This window comes from Eubalaena glacialis, chromosome 5 (assembly GCF_028564815.1).
Source record: "Eubalaena glacialis isolate mEubGla1 chromosome 5, mEubGla1.1.hap2.+ XY, whole genome shotgun sequence".
NCBI lineage: Eukaryota > Metazoa > Chordata > Mammalia > Artiodactyla > Balaenidae > Eubalaena > Eubalaena glacialis.
This window is the reverse complement of record NC_083720.1, coordinates 88,651,766-88,670,362: the sequence shown is the minus strand read 5'-3', so window position 1 is coordinate 88,670,362 and position 18,597 is coordinate 88,651,766. Positions and strand designations below refer to the sequence as shown.

Below are 18,597 nucleotides of genomic sequence, written 5' to 3'. Positions count from 1 at the left end.
AAAAAACTGTAAAAAATACAAACACATGGAGGCTAAACAATACACTACTAAATAACCAAGAGATCACTAAAGAAATCAAACAGGAAATCAAAAAATACCTAGAAACAAATGACAATGAAAACGCAATGGCCCAAAACCTATGGGATGCAGCAAAAGCAGTTCTAAGAGGGAAGTTTATAGCAATACAACCCTACCTCGAGAAACAAGAAAAATCTCAAAAAAAAAAAAACAACCTAAACTTACACCTAAAGCAATTAGAGAAAGAAGAACAAAATAACCCAAAATTAACAGAAGGGAAGAAATCATAAAGATCAGATCAGAAATAAATAAAAAAGAAATGAAGGAAACGATAGCAAAGATCAATAAAACTAAAAGCTGGTTCTTTGAGAAGATAAACAAAATTGGTAAACCATTAGCCAGACTCATCAAGAAAAAAAGGGAGTAGACTCAGATCAACAGAATTAGAAATGAAAAAGGAGAAGTAACAACTGACACTGCAGAAATACAAAGGATCATGAGAGATTAATACAGGCAACTATATGCCAATAAAATGGACAACCTGGAAGAAATGGACAAATTCTTAGAAAAGCACAACCGTCCAAGACTGAACTAGGAAGAAATAGAAAATATAAACAAACCAATCACAAGCAATGAAATTGAAACTGTATTAAAAATCTTCCAGCAAACAAAAGCCCAGGAACGGATGGCTTCACAGGTGAATTCTATCAAACATTTAGAGAAGAGCTAACACCTAACCTTCTCAAACTCTTCCAAAATATAGCAGAGGGAGGAACACTACCAAACTCATTCTATGAGGCCACCATCACCCTGATACCAAAACCAGACAAAAATTTCACAGAAAAAGAAAACTCCAGGCTAATATCTCTGATGAACATAGATGCAAATATCCTCAACAAAATACTAGCAAACAGAATCCAACAGCACATTAAAAGGATCATACACCATGATCAAGTGGGGTTTATCCCAGGAATGCAAGGATTCTTCAATATACGCAAATCAATCAATGTGATATGCCACATTAACAAATTAAAGGATATAAACCATATGATAATCTCAATAGATGCAGAAAAACCTTTTGAAAAATTCAACATCTATTTATGATAAAAGCTCCCCAGAAAGTAGGCATACAGGGAACCTCTATGCACATGCACATATGGTCACCCTATCTTTGAGGAAAGAGGCAAGAATATACAATGGAGAAAAGACAGTCTCTTCAATAAGTGGTGCTGGGAAAACCAGACAGCTACACGTAAAATAATTAAATTAGAACACTTCTTAACACCATACCCAAAAATAAACTCAAAATGGATTAAAGACCTAAATGTAAGGCCAGACTCTACTAAACTCTTTGAGGAAAACATAGGCAGAACACTCTTTGACATAAATCACAGCAAGATCCTTTTTGACCCACCTCCTAGAGAAATGGAAATAAAAACAAAAATAAGACCTAGTGAAACTTAAAAGCTTTTGCACAGCAAAGGAACCCCTAAAGAAGATGACAAGACAACCCTCAGAATGGGAGAAAATATTTGCAAACGAAGCAGCTGAGAAAGGATTAATCTCCAAAATATACAAGCAGCTCATGCACCTCAATATCAAAAAAACAACCCAATCCAAAAATGGGCAGAAGACCTAAATAGACATTTCTCCAAAGAAGATATACAGATTGCCAACAAACACATGAAAAGATGCTCAACATCATTAATCATTAGAGAAATGCAAATCAAAACAGCAGTGAGGTATCACCTCACACCAGTCAGAATGGCCATCACCGAAAACTCTACACACAATAAATGCTAGAGAGGGTGTGCAGAAAAGGGAACCCTCTTGCACTGTTGGTGGGAATGTAAATTGATACAGCCACTATGGAGAACAGTATGGAGGTTCCTTAAAAAGCTAAAAATAGAACTACCATACGACCCAGCAATCCCACTACTGGGCATATACTCTGAGAAAACCATAATTCAAAAAGAGTCATGTACCACAATGTTCATTGCAACACTACTTACAATAGCCAGGACATGGAAGCAACCTAAGTGTTCATCAACAGATGAATGGATAAAGAAGATGTGGCACATATGTACAATGGAATATTACTCAGCCATAAAAAGAAACGAAATTGAGTTATTTGTAGTGAGGTGGATGGACCCAGAGTCTGTTATACAGAGTGAAGTAAGTCAGAAAGAGAAAAACAATTACCGTATGCTAACACATATATATGGAATCTAAAAAAAAAAAAAAAAAAAAAATGGTTCAGAAGAACTTAGGGGCAGGACAGGAATAAAGACGCAGATGTAGAGAATGGCCTTGAGGACACGGAGAGGGGGAAGGGTAAGCTGGGACGAAGTGAGAGAGTGGCATGGACATATATACACTACCAAATGTAAAACAGGTAGCTAGTGGGAAGCAGCTGCACAACACAGGGAGATCAGCTCCGTGTTTGTGACCACATAGAGGGGTGGGATAAGGAGGGTGGGATGGAGACGCAAGAGGGAGGAGATATGGGGATATACGTATATGTATAGCTGATTCACAGAAGAAACTAACACAACACTGTAAAGCAATTATACTCCAATAAAGACGTTAAAAAAAAACCACAAAGATAGTATTGTCACCCTCAATCAGGAGGGAAACTTAAAATAGTTCCTTTTTCATTGTTTACTTGATTTTTTGTCCATTGTAATAAAAGGGTCAATAATACAGGTTACAAAATCAAATAAGTATGAAAGCAAACTCATCTGACCCATTAAACAAGTATCAATAATAAGTTTGAAGGGAGTGAAAAAGCCCAAAGGTTACATGTAAAGCTCACTGAAAGTAGATTCATAGCCTCTGGGAGTTGCAGTAGTCAACTGTGTACAGAACAATTTTTTAAACACACTTTGGACTGTTTTCCTTTTACAGATGAAGAAACTGAGAGGAAGAAAGTTCAAAAGATTCGTTCAAGTTCTCATAGCAAGCTAACTTTTCTCTGTGTCCCTTATGTACCACACTTTCCACTCTCCTATTGGCTTCCTCTTCAAGCATCTGCTCACTGATTTTCTCCCAAGTATTTGATAAGTTCTAATGAAAGAGACTACAAAATTTTCACCCACTCTATGAAATACGGATTCTTATCCATAGGCCTCTTCTTTTATCCTTGTATATGGATATCAACCAATTAATCAACTTGCTTTCTTTATGTTGCTTATTACCTTAGTCCTCACTAAATTACATCAATATTTTCCACATAATAAAAATGTCATAATTAAATTAGATTTTTAACATTTTGGTCCAGTGTAGCCCATGCTGATCTAAATTTTAGCAATTCCTTCAGTTTTAGGTCAGTTCCTTTCACTTCTGTTAAAGTCAAGTAAAATTAAACATAACTCAGTTTATTAAACTCCCTCCTACAATATACCATATTAATAAACACATTAAAATCTATCCTTCTACATAGTTAACTAGAATATGACTCACCAAATGATTGCATTCTATAATTCTAGATCATAGAATTTTGAGTGACTTTTGGCTTTCTTCTTAACACTTACTAGTACTTCTTGAATTTTTTAAAAAGGAAATTATTTTGAAAAACTAACAGCCTCATAACTCTTAAAAATGTTCAAGGCCTCTAGAAAGAAAAAAAGTTATTTTGTCTCACAACTGGTTGGTCTGATATCAGCCTAAAGAATGGATACTGAAAAAATAAGATATAATGCAGTGTAATAGAGATTGCATAAACTTTACAGTCTCAAGAAGAATTGGCTTCAAATCCTGGCTTAATATAATATTCAACATGCTACTTAATTTCCCCATCTTCACCTTTTCATGTTCACCCCCACCTTGGTCCAACCTCACAGTACAAGCCAACAGAATCCACTCTCCATTATGAAAGCTCAGTGCATCTCACCCTGCATCTTGGCAGAACTGTTCCAGTCACAGAATCACTCACTACTAGTTTACTAGTTTACTAGTTTACTGCAAAGCTAAACCTTATATCTCAAGAGGACCATCCTTGCTGGCATTGAGCAATGATTCAGGGGGAAAGTTAAAGTTAGGTCAGGAAATACCAACTGATGCTAAAAATAACTTATGTTGCTTAGGCATTAATCAGAAACAATAAGGAAAAGACTGCCCTTTACTTCTTTTCCTCTTTCTCATCAAGCTCTCCATTGCTACTCATTTTAATCTGGTTTTACCCATTTAAGAACAGTTGTCGCAGGATCACACACTGTAAATTGTATCAGTGGACTCATCTAGTGTTGGGTTGGCTCATGCGCCCACCTCTTTGGGAACAGCCACCAAATCACATAACGTGGGCTCTCACTGAGCAAAACATCTGCTATGTTTAGAATGGCTTCTAGTGAAGACGCATCCTGTCCATTATCATCTTTGTGTAATAGATGAAGAAACAGGCACTGCATCAGAAGGTTATTAACCTGCCTAAATCGCTCCCATGTGTTCTGAGATGGAACTGAACTAAACTGAACTCTCTATTCTTCATTAACATAGTCAACTCCCCATTAACAACCATGTTGCAAGGTTGGGCAGAAAGAGGAAGCAGAGAAAGAACAGTAATTACAGAGAGGTTGTTTTTTCCTTTCTTTCTACAGATTACTAGAACATTCAAAGAGTCAAATTTAAGAAAACAGTTCATCAGAGCTCATGTTATCAAACTGAGGTGAGTGGAACTACAACAAAAAATATCTGTAAGCATAGACACAACTTGGTGCATTTGATTTTGTTCACAGCATAGATAATGAATGAGACGTTCACACAATGTGTTGCAATATTATGAAAATAGTATCATGGGCAGTTTAAAAACCAATGCCAAAAAACAAAACATGTCACATACGGTCTACTTACTAATGTAAATAACCATATTACTTCAGTTCTTGGTGGGAAAAGGAGGAAAGGGTAGAGAGAGAGTTGGGTGAAGGTACAGCAACAGGGTTATTCTATTATATAACTCCAGGGGATACTATTCACGATACAGTCTATATAGCAAACAATGCCTTGTGGAGATGTGCAATGTTGTGGTCCTGGGCACGATTGGAACACTAAACCAACACCAAAAGTGGGTTTTTGGGTTTTGTCTGCCTGGAATGCTATAATATAAAGGATGCTGTGGCCAAATACAGACATGTCTGCTATGAATTAATAATTCATATGAATAATGCTAGGAGAAGTAGCAGCACACAAGCTAGTTATTTGCCATTCTTACCTTAGTTGAATATGGACTTATCCTTGTGATGTGATGTGATATCCCTACCAACTAAAATAGCCACCCTTACTGACCCTACCATAAATGTCTCAAATGTCCATATTGCTCAATCCTTCAAATAATATACAAAAGCTCTTCAGAAGGGAGAGAAATTATACTAATTCTTTCTCAAATACTAATACCACAAGAAAATTAATTTTTCTTATTCTCGGAAGAGTCACCTAGTTAAGTACCCAGGAGCATAGAGCTCTGGTCAGTTAAGTTTTGCTGAGGAGTTCAAGAAGTAAGAAGAATCCATAGGAAGAGCATTTTCCAAAATGCATTTCAGTCAGTTCAGTGCATATTCACCTTAGTACTTTCTTGAGAAATTCTCTGTACCAGCCACTAGCTTGCAATACTTGTAGGACTGAATCTGCATTATTTTTCTCGTTTTGTTCACTTCCCACTTACTTCTCATTTCACTGCAGTCTGGCTTCTGACCTCACCACAAAATAGTAATTGCTCTTGCCAAGTTCAGCAATGACATCTGAATCACAAACTCCAAAGAAATTATATCAGTCCTCTTCTTGGACCTCTCAACAGTATTTAACACTGTTGAGTTTTCAATCCTTTTTGAAATAGTACCATCCCTTGGTTTCTATGACCCTATACACCCCTGATTTTCCTTTTATCTCTCAAGTTATTCCTTCTCAATTTTCTTTGTTAGTTCTTATTCCTTCTTTTTCTCAAATGTTGTCAGACTGTGCTGTAAGCCTCTCATCTTCTCAGTTCAAACTGAAGCTCCTTTTAGGGGCTTCATTGCCCCTATATGCTAATTATTATCAAAGTTGTATCTCTGGGCCAGTCCTCTCTTCTCATCTCGCGATGTGAATATACACAGCCATCTACTTGATATCATCATATGGCTATCTTGGACAACTCAACTTTAATAAGTCCAGACCAGAACCTATCATTTCTCCCCCACCAAATATGTTACTCTTCTAGTATTCCCTACCTCTGTCAATGGTGTCACCTTCAACCCAGATGCTCAAGAAAGAGTTATGAGTTATCTCTAAATTCCTCTCTCCCTCAACCGACACATCCAACCTTCACAATTCTATTTCTTAATTATGTTTAAGATCCATAACTTCAAACACACTGCCCTCAACCATCTCTCTCCTTGTCTATGAACAGCCTCCTAATGAGTCTCCTTTCCTGCAGTCTTGCTCCACTGCACATTCTACATAGCAACCAGAAAGATTTTTTGAAATGAAACGCTAAACATAGTATTTGCTTAAAGTTCTTCTAACTGCCATTCCTTACTCTTATATGTCAAATATCATATATAAACATGTATAATATATGTGCATCAAAGATATATGTATTCTTGATATATATATATATGTCTCCTTTTATATATATATATATATAAAACAAGGTTTACTAAACCTTCCTATATAGGGTTTTCTCCTACCATCTCTATTGCTGGGGTAGTCTTTTACTACTCTCTACTTTGTTCTTTACTCACAAGTCCCACTAGACTGTTTTCAGTTCTTCACTCTCTCTAACCTCAAGATCTTCTTATATAAGCTATTCCCTCTGTCTGAAATACACATCCACACACACACACCACTTTTTTTCCCTTCCCCTTCTGTTTTAAAATATACTGCATCAATAGAAAATTTGAGGTACAGTAAGGCCAACAAATCAGGAGATGATGACTTTTGAAAAGAGAGTTTGTTACTCACAGTTCCCAAGAGGAAGGTACATGACTCTTTGATAGAGTTGTTACGAAGATCAAATAAATGAAGTATAAAACACCGTCCTGTTTGAGTATCTATTTACATGTTTATCATTCACTAAAGATACCTCTTCTTTGAATTGCATATTCATCTTTTCTGGTTTTTTTCTATGATTTGTCTTTTCCTTATAGATTTGTAGGAGTTCTTTGTCTATAGGAGGTACCAAACATTTGTTACTTTGAGTTGCAAATATATTCTCCCTGTCTATAGCATTATCTTAACACTTTGTATATGCATCTTTTGTTGTAGAAAATCAGTTGCAAAATGTCTTAAGAAATCCTTTCTCCTCTTGTATATAAAGAAAATCTCCCATATTTGACTATAAATTTTAAATTTTTTGCTGTTCCTATTCAAGTGCTTTGTGTGTGACATGAGGAAGATTTTTAATTTTTTACATGAGCTATTTTCCTTCAGATTTGTGATACCACTTCTATAGTATATTGCTTACATATGTCTATGAGTCTGTTTCTGGATTCCTATTAGACTTAATAATAGGAATTCTGTTCCTTCCAATTAAGCTTAGTAATTGTCATTCAAATAAAACCTACCACTATGGATTTGCCTATTTCTCCTTGTTCAATATATTTTGAGCACATATTATCAAGCACCTATATGTTTAGAATTATTATATCTGCCTCATGAACTATTTCTTTTAGCAAGGTATTAATTCTTTTTATCACTAATTAATGTCTTTCGATCTTAAAATCTCTTATATCTAATACTATTATGCTACACTGATTTTCTTATGGTTCTTTTTTCAACATACCTTATCTTCATTTTCAACATTCATATATCCTTACAGGTTAGATTTTTCTCCTAAAACAAGAAGACACCTAGATTACATTTTCAAATGCATTCTGACCATCTTTGCCTTTAACTAGAGAGTTTAGTTAGTTTCAATTTATTGTGATGACAGTTACATTTGTATTTATTTCCTCCATATTATCTTATGTTCTTCATCCTGGTTTTTCTAATGCTTTTTCCTACTATCTTGCCTTCTCTTGTATGATTGTATTTTCTTCATTTTCTTTTTTCCGTTTACTAATTTACAAGTTCTACATTCCATTTATCTTATTTTAGTGATTATTCTTAAAAATTCTTACAAACAAGTAGAGTTGGTTTAATCCACTACCCTTCTTCCAAATAATACAGGAAACTTGGAACTGTTATACACATATTACTGATGTTTTAGTTCCATCTTATTTGTAACACCTGCAAATAAGTCACTGTAATTATACTGTCAATGTCATTTTATTTATTTTTTTAAGTAAACATTTTATTTTGGAATAAGTTTAAGTTTACAGAAAGGTTCCAAAGACAGTACAGAACGTTTCTACATACACTTCACCTAGCTTCCCCTAATGTTAACATCTTACATAACTATGGTACATTTGTCAAAACTAAGAGATTAACATTGGTACATTATTAGACTCTGATTTACTTGGTTTTCACCAGTTCTTCCACTAATGTCCTTTTTTTCCATTTCAGGATCCAACCCAATATACCACATTACATTTAGGGTGTTTTTTTTTTTTAACATCTTTATTGCAGTATAATTGCTTTACAATGGTGTGTTAGTTTCTGCTGCATAACAAAGTGAATCAGCTATAGGCATACATATATCCCCATATCTCCTCCCTCTTACGTCTCCCTCCCACCCTCCCTATCCCACCCCTCTAGATGGTCACAAAGCACAAAGCTGATCTCCCTGTGCTATGCAGCTGCTTCCCACTAGCTATTTTACATTTGGTAGCGTATATAGGTCAATGTTACTCTCTCACTTCGTCCCAGCTTACCCTTCCCCCTCCCCGTGTCCTCAAGTCCATTCTGTATGTCTGTGTCTTTATTCCTGTACTGCCCGTAGGTTCTTCAGAACCTTTGTGTTTTTTTTTTTTTTTTTAGATTCCATATATATGTGTTAGCATATGGTATTTGTTTTCCTCTTTCTGACTTACTTCACTCTGTATGACAGACTGGGTCCATCCACCTCACTACAAATAACCCAATTTTGTTTCTTTTTATGGCTGAGTAATATTCCATTGTACATATGTGCCACATCTTCTTTATCCATTCATCTGTCGATAGACACTTAGGTTGCTTCCATGTCCTGGCTACTGTAAGTAGTGTTGCAATGAACACTGTGGTACATGACTCTTTTTGAATTATGGTTTTCTCAGGGTATATGCCCAGTAGTGGGATTACTGGGTCACATGGTAGTTCTATTTTTACTTTTTTAAGGAACTTCCATACTGTTCTCCACAGTGGCTGTATCAATTTACATTACCACCAACAGAGCAAGAGTTTTCCCTTTCCTCCACACCCTCTCCACCATTTATTGTTTATAAACTTTTTGATGATGCCATTCTGACCAGTGTGAGGTGATACCTCACTGTAGTTTTGATTTGCATTTATCTAATGATTAGTGATGTTGAGCATCTTTTCATGTCTTTGTTGGTAATCTATATATCTTCTTTGGAGAAATGTCTATTTAGGTCTTCTGCCCATTTTTGGATTGGGTTGTCTGTTTTTCTGACATTGAGCTGCATGCACTGCTTGTATATTTTGGAGATTAATCCTTTGTCAGTTGCTTCATTTTCAAATATCTTCTCCCATTCTGAGGGTTGTCTTTTCATCTCCTTTATGGTTTCCTTTGCTGTGCAAAAGCTTTTAAGTTTCATTAGGTCCCATTTTTTACTTTTGTTTTTATTTCCATTTCTCTAGGAGTGGGGTCAAAAAGGATCTTGCTGTGATTTATGTCAAAGAGTGTTCTGCCTATGTTTTCCTCTAAGAGTTTAATAGAGTCTGGCCTTACATTTAGGTCTTTAATCCATTTTGAGTTTATTTTTGTGTATGGTGTTAGGAAGTGTTCTAATTTCATTCCTTTACATGTAGCTGTCCAGTTTTCCCAGCAAAACTTATTGAAGAGGCTGTCTTTTCTCCATTGCATATTTTTGCCTCCTTTATCAAAATAAGGTGACCATATATGCACAGGTTTATCTCTGGACTTTCTATCCTGCTCCACTCATCTATGTTTTTGTTGCAGTACCATACTGTAGTATTGTATGATTGATTACTGTAGCTTTGTAGTATAGTATGAAGTCCAGGAGACTCATTCCTCCAGCTCCATTTTTCTTTCTAAAGATTGCTTTGGCTATTCAGGGTCTTTTGTGTTTCCATACAAATTGTGAAATTTTTTGTTCTAGTTCTGTGAAGAATGCCATTGGTAGTTTGATAGGAATTGCATTGAATCTGTAGATTGCTTTGGGTAGTATAGTCATTTTCACAATGTTGATTCTTCCAATCCAAGAACATGGTATATCTCTCCATCTGTTGGTATCATCCTTCTTTCATCAGTGTCTTACAGTTTTCTGCATACAGATCTTTTGTCTCCTTGGGTAGGTTTATTCCTATATATTTTATTCTTTTTGTTGCAATGGTAAATGGGAGTGTTTCCTTAATTTCACTTTCAGATTTTTCATCATTAGTGTATAGGAATGCAAGAGATTTCTGTGCATTAATTTTGTATCCTGCTACTCTACCAAATTCATTGATTAGCTCTAGTAGTTTTCTGGTAGCATCTTTAGGATTCTCTATGTATAGTATCACATCATCTGCAAACAGCGACAATTTTACTTCTTTTCCGATTTGGATTCCTTTTCTTTTTCTTCTCTGATTGCTGTGGCTAAAACTTCCAAAACTATGTTGAATAATAGTGGTGAGAGTGGGCAACCTTGTTTTGTTCCTGATCTTACTGGAAATGGTTGCAGTTTTTCACCATTGAGAACGATGTTGGCTGTGGGTTTGTCATATATGGCCTTTATTATGTTGAGGTAAGTTCCCTCTATGCCCACTTTCTGGAGAGTTTTTATCATAAATAGGTGTTGAATTTTGCCAAAAGCTTTATCTGCATCTATTGAGATTATCATATGGTTTATACCCTTCAATGTGTTAATATGGTGTATCACATTGATTGATTTGCATATATTGAAGAACCCTTGCATCTCTGGGATAAACCCCACTTGATCATGGTGTATGATCCATTTAATGTGCTGTTGGATTCTGTTTGCTAGTATTTTGTTGAGGATTTTTGCATATAATGTTCATCAGAGATACTGGCCTGGAATTTTCTTTTTTTGTGACATCTTTCTGGTTTTGGTATCAGGGTGATGGTGGCCTCGTAGAATGAGTTTGGGAGTGTTCCTACCTCTGCTATAGTTTGAAGAGTTTGAGAAGGATAGGTGTTAGCTCTTCTCTAAATGTTTGATAGAATTTGCCTGTGAAGCCATCTGGTCCTGGGCTTTTGTTTGTTGGAAGATTTTTAATCAGAGTTTCAATTTCAGTGCTTGTGATTGGTCTGTTTATATTTTCTATTTCTACCTGGTTCAGTCTTGGCAGGTTGTGCTTTTCTAAGAATTTGTCCATTTCTTCCTGGTTGTCCATTTTATTAGCATATAGTTGCTTGTAGTAATCTCTCATGATCCTTTGTATTTCTGCAGTGTCAGTTGTTACTTCTCCTTTTTCATTTCTAATTCTGTTGATTTGAGTCTTCTCCCTTTTCTTCTTGATGAGTCTGGCTAATGGTTTAACAATATTCTTTATCTTCTCAAAGAACCAGCTTTTTGTTTTACTGATCTTTGCTATCGTTTCCTTTATTTCTTTTTCATTTTTTTCTGATTTGATCTTTATGATTTCTTTCCTTCTGCTAACTTTGGGGTTTTTTTGTTCTTCTTTCTCTAATTGCTTTAGGTGTAAGGTTAGGTTGTTTATTTGAGATGTTTCTTGTTTCTTGAGGTACGACTGTATTGCTATAAACTTCTATCTTTGAACTACTTTGCTGCATCCCATAGGTTTTGAGCAGTCATGTTTTCATTGTCATTTGTTTCTAGGTATTTTTTGATTTCCTCTTTGATTTCTTCAGTGTTCTCTAGGTTATTTAGTAGCATATGGTTTAGCCTCCATGTGTTTGCATGTTTTTACAGTTTTTTTCCTGTAATTGATATCTAGTCTCATAGCGTTGTGGTCGGAAAAGATACTTGATACAATTTCAATTTTCTTAAATTGAACAAGGCTTGATTTGTGACCCAATATATGATCTATCCTGGAAAATGTTCCATGAGCACTTGAGAAAAATGTGTATTCTGTTGTTTTTGGATGGAATGTCCTCTAAATGTCAATTAAGCCCATCTTGTTTAATGTATCATCTAAAGCTTGTGTTTCCTTATTTATTTTCATTTTGGATGATCTTTCCATTGGTGAAAGTGGGGTGTTAAAGTCCCCTATTATGATTGTGTTACTGTCGATTTCCCCTTTTATGGCTGTTAGCATTTACCTTATGTACTGAGGTGCTCCTATGTTAGGTGCATAAATATTTACAATTGTTATATCTTCTTCTTGGATTGATCCCTTGATCATTATGTAGTGTTCTTCTTTGTCTCTTGTAATAGTCTTTATTTTAAAGTCTATTTTGTCTGATATGAGAATTGCTACTCCAGCTTTCTTTTCATTTCCATTTGCATGTAATATCTTTTTCCATCCCCTCACACTCAGTGTGTATGTGTCCGTAGGTTAAGTGTGTCTCTTGTAGACAGCATATATACAGGTCTTGTTTTTGTATCCATTCAGCCAGTCTACGTCTTTTGGTTGGAGCATTTAATCCATTTGCATTTAAGGTAATTATCGATATGTATGTTCCTATTACCATTTTCTTAATTGTTTTGGGTGTGTTTTTGAAGGTCTTTTCCTTCTCTTGTGTTTCCTGCCTAGAGAAGTTCCTTTAGCATTTGTTGTAAAGCTGGTTTGGTGGTGCTGAATTCTCTTAGCTTTTGCTTGCCTGTAAAGGTTTTAATTTCTCCGTCGGATCTGAATGATTCCTTTCTGGGTAGAGTAATCTTGGTTGTTTTTCCCTTTCATCACTTTAAATATGTCCTGCCACTCCCTTTTGGCTTGCAGAGTTTCTGCTGAAAGATCAGCTGTTAACCTTATGAGGATTCCCTTGTATGTTATTTGTTGCTTTTCCCTTGCTGCTTTTAATATTTTTTCTTTGTATTTAATTTTTGAAAGTTTGATTAATATGTGTTTCATGGTGTTTCTCCTTGGATTTATCCTGTATTGGACTCTCTGCACTTCCTGGACTTGATTGACTATTTCCTTTCCCATGTTAGGGAAGTTTTTGTCTATAATCTCTTCAAATATTTTCTCAGACCCTTTCTTTTTCTCTTCTTCTTCTGTGACTCCTATAATTTGAATGTTAGTGTGTTTAATGTTGTCCCAGAGGTCTCTGAGACTGTCCTCAATTCTTTTTATTCTTTTTTTTTTTTATTTTGCTCTGCAGCAGTTATTTCCACTATTTCATCTTCCAGGTCACTTATCCATTCTTCTGCTTCAGTTATTGTGCTATTGATTCCTTCTAGAGTATTTTTAATTTCAGTAATTGTGTTGTTCATCACTGCTTGTTTGCCCCTTAGTTCTTCTAGATCCTTATTAAATGTTTCTTGTATTTTCTCCATTCTGTTTCCAAGATTTTGGATCATCTTTACTATCATTACTCTGAATTCTTTTTCAGGTAGGTTGCGTATTTCATCTTCATTTATTTGTTCTACAGGTTTTTACCTTGCTCCTTCATCTGTAACATATTTTTTTGTCATTTCTTTTTTTTTTTGATGGGTGGTGCTGTTTTCCTGTTTTTCTAGTTGTTTGGCCTCAGACCTCCAGCACTGGAGTTTGCAGGCAGTTGGATACAGCTGGGTCTTGGTGCTGAGATGAGGAACTCTGGGAGACCTCACTCCGATTAATATTCCTTGTGGTCTGAGGTTCTCTGTTAGTCCAGCGGTTTTGACTCAGAGCTACCACCACAGGAGCTTGGGCCTGACCTCTGGCCTGGGAACCAAGTTCCCACAAGCTTTGTGGCACAGTAAAAAAAAAAAAAAAAAAAAAAAGAGTGAGAAAAAAGAAAAAAAGGAGCAGTACAATATCAAAGAATAAAAAACAAAATAAAATTAGAAAGATAAAAAATATATTAGGAAAAATAAAACTATAATGGAAACAACTGCAACAAGGTAAAATAAGACCACAACAGAAAAAAGGAAACAAAAAGTGGGCGGGGGAAGCAAGCCAGAAGGAGAGAACAATAACAAAGTATAAAGAATAAGATAAAGTTTGAAAAATAAAAGATTTACTAGGAAAAATAAAAATATGAAAGAATCAACAACAATGAATCAACAAGGTAAAACAGAACCCCAATCTAAAAGAGGAAAAAAAAAAAAAAAAAAACAGAAAAAAGCCTTGGCTATGGGGGCGGAGTTTAGGTGGGTGGAACTTAGGCAGGGGCGGGTTCAGTGTGGGGCAGGACCTAGGCGGGTGGGGGGGTGACGTTTGTGTGTGGGGCGGGGCCTAGGCTCAGGACCCATGTAGCTGGAAAAAGTCCTGGGGGCGGGGCCTAGGCAGGGCAAAATTCAAGCATGGGGGCACAGTGGGTCTCTGCTTAGGACCTGTGTGGAAGGGAAGAAGCAGCACATGGAAAGGAGGGCCGCCAGAGTGTGGGGTTCTGGAGTTTAGAGGTAGGCCCCTGGGTGAGGGTGTGTGGGTGGGGTTTAGGCCCAGTGCGTTGGAGGGGGTCTCAGAGGGGGTCTCCGAGTGTAGAGGTGGGGCCCTGGGTAGGTGTGTAGGAGCAGGGCTTGGGCTCTGCGCAGCAGGAGGGAGGCTCTGAGGGCAGAGGATTAGGCCCGGGAGCCCAACAGGCTCCCCAGCTGCTAAGCAGACAGGGAAAGCACTGGCTGTGTTCCCTTCTGTTCCTTCACACCCCTCCCCTACCATCTCCCCCAGGGTCTCCCCTGTCGCCGCTGGACCCCTAACCATGGGTGGGTCCCGCTGGGTGTAGGAACTCCTCTCCTCCCCCAGCCACCCCTCAGGGTTTCCAGTCCCATAGGTCTGGTCTTTACTTTTGCTCTCCCTTCCCTCCCTCCCACTCCCTCAGGACCACATGGCTAAAGGGGGCCTCGGTGGGCAGAGGATCAGGCTTGGGATCTCAGCAGGTTCCTGGGGGCCCAAGTGGGCAGGGGAAACCTGGCCATGCTCCCTTTTGATCCTCTGCCCTCCCAATGGTTCCCCAATTTCCCCCTTCGGGCGTAGGATCCCTTCCCCTTCCCCAGCCACCCCTCAGGGGTGCCAGTACCGTCCCGCCTCCACTTCTCCTCCCCCTTCACTCCACCCAGGCCCCACGTCCTACCCGGTCCCTGGGGGTTCCTACTGTCCCCTTAGGTGTCCACAGTCCCCCACCAGTGCCTGGTAGGTGCCCCAGTTGTACAAGACGCGAATTCCACGTCCTCCTGGTACGCCATCTTGACTCCGCCCCCGTCAATGTCTTCTTAGATTACCAGTTTACCATTTCCTTTATTTCCTATGTCTTCCTGTACCTAACAAACACCCTTCTTCTGGGTTCAATTTCCTTCTTACTGAAGTACTTCTTTCATAAATTCTTTAACAAGAGTACAGGAACAATAAACTACACATTTGTTTAGTTTTGTTTTTGTTGTGATACATGAAAGGTCCTTATTTTAGCATCATTCTTGAATAATACTTTAGTGTGGATATAAAATTCCAAGTTGATAGCAATTTTCTCTCAGCATTTTGAAGATACAATTATATACTGCCTTTTATCGCCGCTATTAAGAAATTGTCCTTTAGTCAAAACTTTCTTTGGTAGCTAGTTTTTTCTCTATTGTTTGAAAATCTTCCATTTGCCTTTGGAGTTCAGAGTTTTATTATGCTGTATCTGTGTGTGTGTTTTGTTTTATTGAGTATGCTTCAGACTCATCTCGATCTGAGGCTTCGTGTCTTTATTAATTCCGGATAATTCTCATTATCTCTTGTAATAATGCTGCTCCTTTATTTTTCTGTGCTCTTTAGCATTTCACTAGGTAAACTTTGAGATGTCTCCTGTCTCTTAGCCTCTATTTGATCTTTTTCATACCTTTATCTATGTTACATTCTGTGTGATTTCTTCATCTCTTTCAGTTAACCAGTTTCTCTTCAACTTTGTCTACTATTCTGTGTAACTCATCCATCAAGTTTTCATTTCAATTAAAAAGTATGTTTGACTATGTTTACCTGTTTTGAAAAAGTACTATACTTTTCTTATATTTATAACTCCCCTTTTATGTCATTAGTCATTTCAAATTTACTTACCTGAATATCTGTTAATTTTATTATGTGGACTTTTTGAGGATGCTCTTCTTATTCTGATTTTAGCTCATGATGTATTGTTTACCATTGAGGTTGTATGCTTATCTTTAATCCCACTTTGTAATTGGGATCCTATGCAGTCTGGATTTAACATACATACCTCCAAAGCATTTGCTTCTATCAGATACTCTAGGAAGATTGGCATCACATGGACCATTTTTTGGTTAATTTCTTAAAGTGTCTGGGACCATGCAGGTGGTATTAATGTAAATCCAAAACTTTCATGAAGTCAGGTTCATGATTATGAATTCTCAGGAAAACCTTTTTTCCATCCAGACCTGGACCTCTGAGACAACTAAACTTCTTTTTCTTTTATGATGTGAGTAGTTCTTCTTTCTAATCTATGCTTTCACTGAATGCCTAGTTCTTTGAGAAACCTAGCCTTATTCTGAAACCTCATGTCCGTCTCCCTATTTTGTACTAGCCCAAGACCTCATCTCCAGTATCTATTAATGCTGAAACACAAAACTATTGGAATTCTAATGCTTAACATGTAATATTCATATTCTTTATTTTTAGTCTTCTAAGATTCCCCTTATTTTCACAGGAGCCCAATTTTGCATTTCAAATAGAATTTATTATATTTTAGCTAGCATTTCTGGTTGTTTTATATGAAAAGCATTTTTAAATTATTTAGGTTTTCATGTTGCTAGAAATGTAAGATGTAATTATTTATTCAGTGTCTGCTTCTTCATCTAAACTGCCCTATTCATGAGAATGGCAACTGTGAATCTTGGTTATAGCTAATTTCTGAAACTAAGAACAATGCCCAGCACAAAAAAGATGCTTATTTAGTATTTACCTAGTAAATATTAAATTAATATCTGGGGTGAATATTATGGCAAAATCAGCAATTGAGATGAGAGGAGGCAACCTAGAGTGAGCATGAGAGCATCAAAACCAAATGTGCCTAATGCACATTCATTTTCAGAAAAGGAGAGCACCAAAATTAGGTGGAGGAAGTGATTTACATGGTAATTTACATGGGAGGAAATGGATATTATCTCGATTTTAGAGAATTATAACCTTTAGCCAAATTATCAAGGTTCTTGTGAGAAATATCAACAGTTAATCGAAACAGAGATAAAAATCTTAACGTATGACTACAGAAGTTAAAATTTGCTTTTGTAGCCAGATAAGGGGGTGTAGGTACCAGAAAATTAACTTGAGCTTTTAAGTCACATAAACTTGGAAGTTCATCCCTTTATAAGTTTGTTTAATGAGATGAGTGGGGTTTTTTGAAGATTTGTGAAGTCTAACCATAGCTAATACTTACAGCGTACTTACTGTATGCTATGTACTCTTCCCAAAAGTCTTACATATGTTAATTCATATAATCTTCATAATAACCCATTTTAATGTGAGGATACAGGTACAGAAAGATTAAGAAACAAAAAACTTACCTAAAGTCCAACAGTAAATGGCAGAGCTGGTGTTCAAACTCTGGCATTCTGACTTTAAAACAAGCTATCCTGAATGGTGGGTACAGTGTACTATGCACTGAAATCTAGTGTTTGTGGGATAGCATTGTGATATATCATTACATACAGAAACACTGTTATGTGAATCTGTTCTAACGTTATATTTCTTAAGGAATGTTTTTAATGCTTAATCAAGAAGAGTATATAAAGAGAACGACAGAAAATTATCATAATTATACATTTTTTAAAATATCTTTATGGTTTTTCAGGCAAAGCGGTAGTGATGTGATAGCAGATATTGTCATGAAATTTAAATTCACCAGGAATAACAATGGACCATCAGTGAAAAGCAGAATTGAGTCTGTTTTACGCCAAATGCTGAATAACTCTGGAAACTTGGCAATGAGCCCTTCAACTGACTTAACACGCAAGTATCATTTTTTTTTAGCCATTTCATTTCAATATATCTCTCTACCAGTTCTAATTCATGTTTTGATTTAATGAGAGACTGACTTTTTTCCCTTGGAATTAAACTTTATGAAAACAATGTATTATGAAGCTAACTATAATATATAGCTCTCCAATATAAAATATTCTAAAGTTTTAAAGAATCATTTAGCATTCATGTAGTAAGTTTTATTTGCTAAAAATTCTTTATTGTTTTTCCCTCTCAACCCTCCTTGTAAGGGATGTTGCTGTCAGATGTTCAATTTGTAGGTATGTTATAAGAATGGTAAATAGCTGTTCGAGGTCAGAGAACAATTTAATTAAGGATCTATCTCCCTGAGAACAGAGCATGCAATTGGAAGGTGTCTGGTAAATACTTGTAGAATTAAGAAGGAAATTAGAAGATTTAACAATATCCCTACCTCCTCTCTGAAAATCCTCTCTACTTCTGCCTAGAATGGAATCTATTTCCATTGTTTTTCAT

General features: G+C 36.5%; 1 protein-coding gene across 1 annotated transcript in view; it reads left to right on the top strand.

The window, feature by feature from the left end:
• TMPRSS11D (transmembrane serine protease 11D) overlaps window positions 1-18,597 on the top strand; it is a 47,129-nt gene that overhangs the window by 15,147 nt on the left and 13,385 nt on the right. The window contains exons 4-5 of the mRNA XM_061191009.1: window positions 4,614-4,681; window positions 17,936-18,093. Of these exons, the coding sequence (XP_061046992.1) occupies window positions 4,614-4,681; window positions 17,936-18,093 (226 nt within the window). The remainder of the gene's footprint in view (window positions 1-4,613; window positions 4,682-17,935; window positions 18,094-18,597) is intronic.